General features: G+C 39.8%; 1 protein-coding gene across 1 annotated transcript in view; it reads right to left on the bottom strand.

The window, feature by feature from the left end:
• The window catches only part of FRAS1 (Fraser extracellular matrix complex subunit 1), a 452,220-nt gene that overhangs the window by 175,261 nt on the left and 270,446 nt on the right, over positions 1–6,513 (bottom strand). Inside the window, exons 23-24 of the mRNA XM_011966222.1 lie at positions 3,172–3,318; positions 251–391 (exon numbers count right to left, since the gene is read on the bottom strand). Of these exons, the coding sequence (XP_011821612.1) occupies positions 251–391; positions 3,172–3,318 (288 nt within the window). The remainder of the gene's footprint in view (positions 1–250; positions 392–3,171; positions 3,319–6,513) is intronic.

Genomic DNA, 6,513 nt, shown 5'->3' with positions numbered 1-6,513 from the left:
ATACCTGTTTGTGTGGTCCTATATGCCCAAGATTCCCATATTGCCCTCAAATTTTAGCAAATGTGTTATTAGGGCATGGAAGATGAAAAGGGGAAATGTTCACAATAACAAAGATAGCTCTTAGGAAAGAAATCAGAAACTGGGTAAAAAGCCAGAAGGGGAAACTTGCCACAGTTTCCTTCTGAAAAGAGTACCAACTGGAGGCGGCCAAGGTATGGCTGAACACAGAGCAGGGCCTCTACACACTTACTCTTGCAGAGGCCTGAGTCCTGGTAAAATGATGACCGGCACTGCTCCACGCAGGCCCCATCCTGGAGAATGTAGCCATCCATGCACTGCAGGCAGTCTGTTTTCAGGGGCCCACTGCAGGCACTGCAGCTCCAATCACACTCTAAAAAAGAAAGTCTGCATTAGATTATCTTCCTTTCTGTCCACCCTCAGACCCAGCAATTCATTTATGAGGAGTCTGTTTGCAGCCGCAAGGAGTAAAATAAGGACAATGTAAGAGATGTCAGATAAGCAGACTCAAACGAGGTTTCCACTTGTAGTAGCCTGAATGCTTCTCTGAGCTTTAAGTGTTCCCTAATTATGTTAGACACGGACATGTACAAGGAGCACTCCATGCTTGTGCCGAGCCTGCTTGTCAGCAGGGCTGCTGAGAAACCAGATTACTCTGGTCTTAATTCTTTATCCCTGTGCCACATCAAGTCTTCAGGCAAAACCTGCCTCAGGGAGTGGCCAACTTGCCCCACAAACTTGTCAGTTTGTGGTGAAAAACAAGATTATCACACATCCACCCCATTATAAATGATTTCATAACTATGCTGGCAGTTTTCAGTTAACCCTGACTTCTTCCAAGTACTCAATGCTCAATAGGTAAAGAGATGTCAGAGACTCAACTAAGAATGCATCTGCTGCCACCAGTAACACCAGCTGCATGAGTTTCTATCTCTCAAAACCAGGCATTGACCAAAATGACAGAAAGAACTAATGATGTCAGAATTATATGGGGCATAAAGGTCCTGTCCAGAAAGAAAGAGGTTGCTAAAACAATAGAAGATCTCATTTAGGCATTAGAACGGACTCAATTACATGTTAATTTGCTCCATAAGCACCTATGGGATAGTCACTGAACAGCAGGAGGGGGCAATATAAAGGTGGTAGGTGTAGAACTTGTCATCAAGGAGCTTATGTTCTAGAGGGGTCTAACCTTGAATGTGCATGCAAATAATCCAGGGGGGTTGTTAAAAATATGGATTAGGCTCAACATCAGATTTATCAAATCAGAGTCTCAGGGATTGGGATAGGGCAAGGGAAAACATGTTACTGCTGTACTTGTTATTGTGAATATTATAGTTGTTGCTGTTGCTGTTGTTTTTAATGGCCCAGGCAATTCTGATGCAGTCAGAAAACTCAAGTTTGAAAGCCAGTGTTGTAGCTGGTAAGGGAAGTGCTACATGCATGGAAGATGGGATGGGATAGCACAGTTAAGTGCATGGGTTCTGAAGAAAGGTAAATCTGTATTCAGGTCATGACTTTGCTACTTTTTATCTGTATTATCCTACAATAATGTTTTTATCTATATTATCCTTGGTTTCTCACCTGTAAAACATGGGTGAGAATAGTACCCATTTCATAAAGCCATTGTGAAGAATAAAATGAAATAATGAAATTCAATAATTTAGCACAGTGCCTGGCATACAGTAACAACTCAATAAACTTTTGCTGCTGAACTGTTTCTCTTAGAGAACCTATCTCCATTCAGGGCCACCCTGGATCTCACCTTTCATTTCTGCTAAGAAACTGGAGAAACCTCTCATAGTTACCTTTTCTCTTCCTTGATAGAATATTTCTAAGTCCCAAGGAAATCAGGTAAATATGCAAGACAGCACACGTGCTTCCAAGAAGATTTACAAAGTTAATCCTATTCCTTTATTTGGCTGAATCAGTCCTGAGGGAAAATGACTAAAACAGAGCCTTGAAAACTGCCAGCATAGTTATGAAATCATCTATAATGGGGTGGATTTGTGATAATCTTGTTTTTCACCACAAACTGACAGCTACTGGTTAGAAGTCAAAAAAAAGAAAAAAAAAAAAAAAAAAGAAAGAAAGGAAAAAACCTCTGTGGTCTTGAACACAGCAGACCACCTAAGTTGACAACCAAGTAGAATTTCTTGGAATGGAAAGTGTGTAATTTTGCAGAACCTTACAGCATCCTAAGTTTACTTGACAGATGTTTGACCACCATATCTAAGCTCTAGCTTCTCTACCAGAATCAGAAGGATAGAGAGAAATGTGGAAGGAGGCAGCAATGAGGAAACAGACAGGAGCAAGTAAAACCTGTTCTTTACCCCTGCTTTTCCTCTTGCTGAGCACTACCATTCAAAGAGCATCAGCCCCAAGAATTCCAACTACTGGAGAGCAAAGAAAAAGGCACTTGGCATTTGACATTATCTCCCTATAAATTTCCTTGAATACAGGGACTATGTCTTCACTCATTTAAGTATGTTAAGCAGAAATGAACACATCAGACATGACTCCTGACCTCATCAAGCTTAGAGGTAGCAATCTAGAGTTGTAAATGCAAACACCTACAGCCCAGGAAAGTAATGTATCTTCAGAGTAGGCCTTGTGTGATAGAAAGGGAATGGTGGGGACTGATGAACTGAAGAGATCCTGCTCCATCCAGCAGGGATGACAGCTACACTGTTTCAACCTACAGTTGCACTGTCAGGATGCATATCCAACACTACTAGAACTTCTGGTTAAAAAAAACAACAACACTTGAAAATGTCAATTTTTGTATGTGAAATCTTCTGATTTTTAAAAGGTGAATAATTAAAGATTTTAAAGCATTGAAACATTAGGCAGACCAAAGAAAACATGTCTATGGGCCAAATATAACCTGAGGATTTACAATTTGCCACCTCTGGTCTTGTTATCAAAATGTGGCACAATGTCTGACACAAGAAGGTGCTCAAAATATACGCTTAATAAGTAAATCAAGGAGTGAATAAATGAATATATACATACATACACAATTGTTGCTATCATCAGAGACAGTCAAAATATATGATGACTGGTGTTTTCTCAATATGGAAAACTAGACATCAGTAGTAAAGGGGTATCACTGAGTAAAAGAATCGTTACACAGTTCAGGAAGAGCTTTACCTTTGCACGTGTTGGTAGAGAAGTCAAGATAGTACTGTGGGGCACAGCTCTCGTACTGACATTCCCCAAAGAGCAGAACCTTGTTTGGATCTCGGCAGGAGGTACAGCTGGCCTGTGAATCACAGCTTCCACAGTGTGTGTTGCATGCTGAGCAGACAGGAAAAGAAAATGACCGGATGATTACAATTGCAAATACTGAAGCACTGATCAAACCTAGACAGATGTTACATAGGAACGAAGCCTTGCTCCAACCTGCTCCACATTTCATTATGGCTCATAGCCCTCCCCTGTGATCAACAAAAACAGAAAATATTAGTTTCCAAAATAGAAAAGGGTAATCTTATTTTACAAAGAATATAAATTGCAAACCCAAGAATGGAAATCCCATATCCAAATTGTTCTGTGATTCAGCAACAGAATTTATGCTTACTCTAAGATCCCTGGAATTACAATTCAGAACTTAAACCTTACTTCTTCAGGAATCAAGCTTCCTTTAGTTCATAATGTAGATTCAGGTTTTTGTGTGATGCCAACATTAAAATTAGGCACCAACTTTATTGGGGAGCTTGGGAAACCCCATACTTTAAGACGCAAAGGACTTGAAGGTGAACTGGTTGATTGATTTGCCTAGTTACAACTCTTAGAAGCTAGCCACATAACTCTGACATTCAGGGATGATCCCCCAATCTGGTCATGCTTCCATCATCCCTCATTTAACAACTGGCATTTCTCCATCGACATAGTTTTTCATGCCAGAAACCTCGGAGTCTATCTTGACACCTCTCTTTCCCCGACTCCTAATCCAATTATTCACTGGATCCTATTTATTCAAACTCCAATATAACTCTCAGAACTTTTTACTTTTTTCCATATCCACAAATGCCAATATTTCTAAGCCATCATCATCCCATGCTGAACTACTATCACAGCCTCCTAATTGGTTTCTCCATCTCCGCTCTGACCCCCTTGCAATCTATTTTCCATGCATCTACCAGAGTGGCTTTTAAAATTCATACAGCTCAGGTTTCAGAGTACACTTTCGCCTTCAAACTCAATGTCGTTTTTCAAACCTGGAAAATTTCCAGCCATCATTTCTGCAAATATTACTCTTCTACCATTCCCTCCATTCTCTCCACATGGAAATCCTATTATAACATGTATATTTGAATCCTCTTAATATAATCTCTGAGTCTTTAACTCTTACTCATTCTTCAGTCTCTTCTGGGACTGTTGTTAACTTTCTATTCTAAAACCGACCTTCCATTACAGCATCCTGTACATGTTTTTCATGCAAATTTCATATAGCAATTTCCATTTGAGTGATTATTTGATTAACATTTGTATCTTTTAGGCAGCAAACTTCAAGAAAGCAAATAGTAGGTCTGTTTTGTTCATTGTAATGTTAGTCATCACCTAGCTTGTTATCTGTCATATTATAGGTGTTCAATAAACACTTGCTACATAAATGAAATAAAGCTAGATATTGCATAAGATATATACAACCACCAGCATTTCTGTCTCTTTCGGAAATCTTCCCTAAGTATGTGTCAGAGGAAAAGTTCACAGAGAAACCCAGTGAGTTTTAGATCTATATGATATCAAAGTATATGGCACAGTGCAAGAAAACTACCTCCCTGAAAAAACAAAAACAAAAACAAAAACACATGCTATTGTTTCACCTACAAAGAAAGACATTGCTATAAAACATTCATTAGAATATGTATATTGGCAATTTAAGGTCCTGGGAAAATTCTAGACTGGATTTTCAGTTCTAATTATTTTCAATAATTAGAAAAGAATATTTTAACTGTTGTAAGCTTAGGTGAGACCAAATTTTTATCCTTTTTTTTTTCCTAGAATTTTTATGCATGGTGTATCTTAATTTTGGCAAAGAGTTTGATAGAGATTCCAAAAATAAACTTGTGAATACAAAAATTAAGTAAGACCTACTAGTTGTAAGTGGATTTGAAGGTGGTTGAAAAGCATACTCAAAATGTGATCAGCAAATCTTTATAATTGATAAAAATAGTTTCCACAGTAGAGTATCACATTCATCAAGCCTTAAATTCTTACTTGATCAATATTTTTATCCATGACTTTAATGGAAACAAAGAAACCATGTCAATAATATTTAAATACACCACATGCACCTATATAGGAAATATACATAGTTAAGTTTCACCGGCTGGAAGAACAACAGTTCAGTTACTTTAACCAGTAGAAATAATGAACCTACAGTAATCAAGTGAAATAAGCAGAACTCTAAGAAAAGTCCCGCATTTATGTTCTAAAACCAACTGTACAAATACAGAATGAAGAAGACCTGCTTAGAAAGCAGTTGCTATGGAAAAAATATCTAAGATTTTTAGTCAATAACAGGCTTGATAGTAACTAAAAATGTGATATGCAACGTAAGGTCAGCCGGTCCTCCTTTCTTGACATAGAGCTGCAAAATGAGGTCCCCGAATGCCAGTTTCCCAGCCAGAGGTCAAGGCCAATTCCTTGCCCTAGTGTCTGAGGGTTTCCTATGACTTACTTCCACCTGCCTCTGTGTTCCTCAATCTTTTTTCTTCTTTTTTGAGACAGTTCTCACTCTGTCACCCTGTCCCCCAGGCTGCAGTGTGGTGGCATGAACACAGCTCACTGTAGCCTCTACCTCCTGGGCTCAAGCAATCCTCCCGCTTCAGATTCCCATATTGCTGGGTCCACAGGCACATGCCACCATGTCTAGCTTATTTTTTAACTTTTTCTAGAGACAGGATCTCACTTTTTTGCCCAGGCTGGTCTCAAACTCCTGGCCTCAAATGATCCTCCCATCGTGCCCTCCCAAAGTGCTGGGATTATAGGTGTGAGCCACTGTGCCTGGCCTGAATCTTTCCACAGAGTACTCATTCCCCCTTGGAACCCTAATGTATACCTCAGCCCCTTCACTCACTTCTAAAAGAAATGGATTCATGCTGAGCATTTTGGATTGCTGGAAGACTTTATGGAGGATTTGGAGGGACATGGTAGTGTCACATTGAGAAACAGGTGGCTTCCATGACTTCTTCCTCTTACCCTTTCCAAAGTAATGAGTAAATGGCTGACCCTGTCTGACACAGAGCAGTTCTGTAGGCACCAACGTCCCTCGGGTTCTCAGCTTCCATGGTATTACATTCGGACCCCACAAAGTACTTACTAGTCCTGACGCAGACATCTTGGTGTGGCCACACCTGGAGTAGCAGGGGCAGTTCTCTGAGGTCAGTGACCCCTATAGCAAATGCAGGAGGATGGTGAAAAAGGTGGCAGAGTGCACCAGAAACCAGTGAGGGAAGCTGGGATGTCCAGTAACCATCACATCTG

Source organism: Mandrillus leucophaeus, unplaced genomic scaffold (assembly GCF_000951045.1).
Source record: "Mandrillus leucophaeus isolate KB7577 unplaced genomic scaffold, Mleu.le_1.0 Scaffold75, whole genome shotgun sequence".
In the NCBI taxonomy this organism is placed as follows: domain Eukaryota; kingdom Metazoa; phylum Chordata; class Mammalia; order Primates; family Cercopithecidae; genus Mandrillus; species Mandrillus leucophaeus.
Note: the sequence above shows the minus strand (reverse complement) of the source record. Positions and strands in the feature narration are given on the sequence as shown.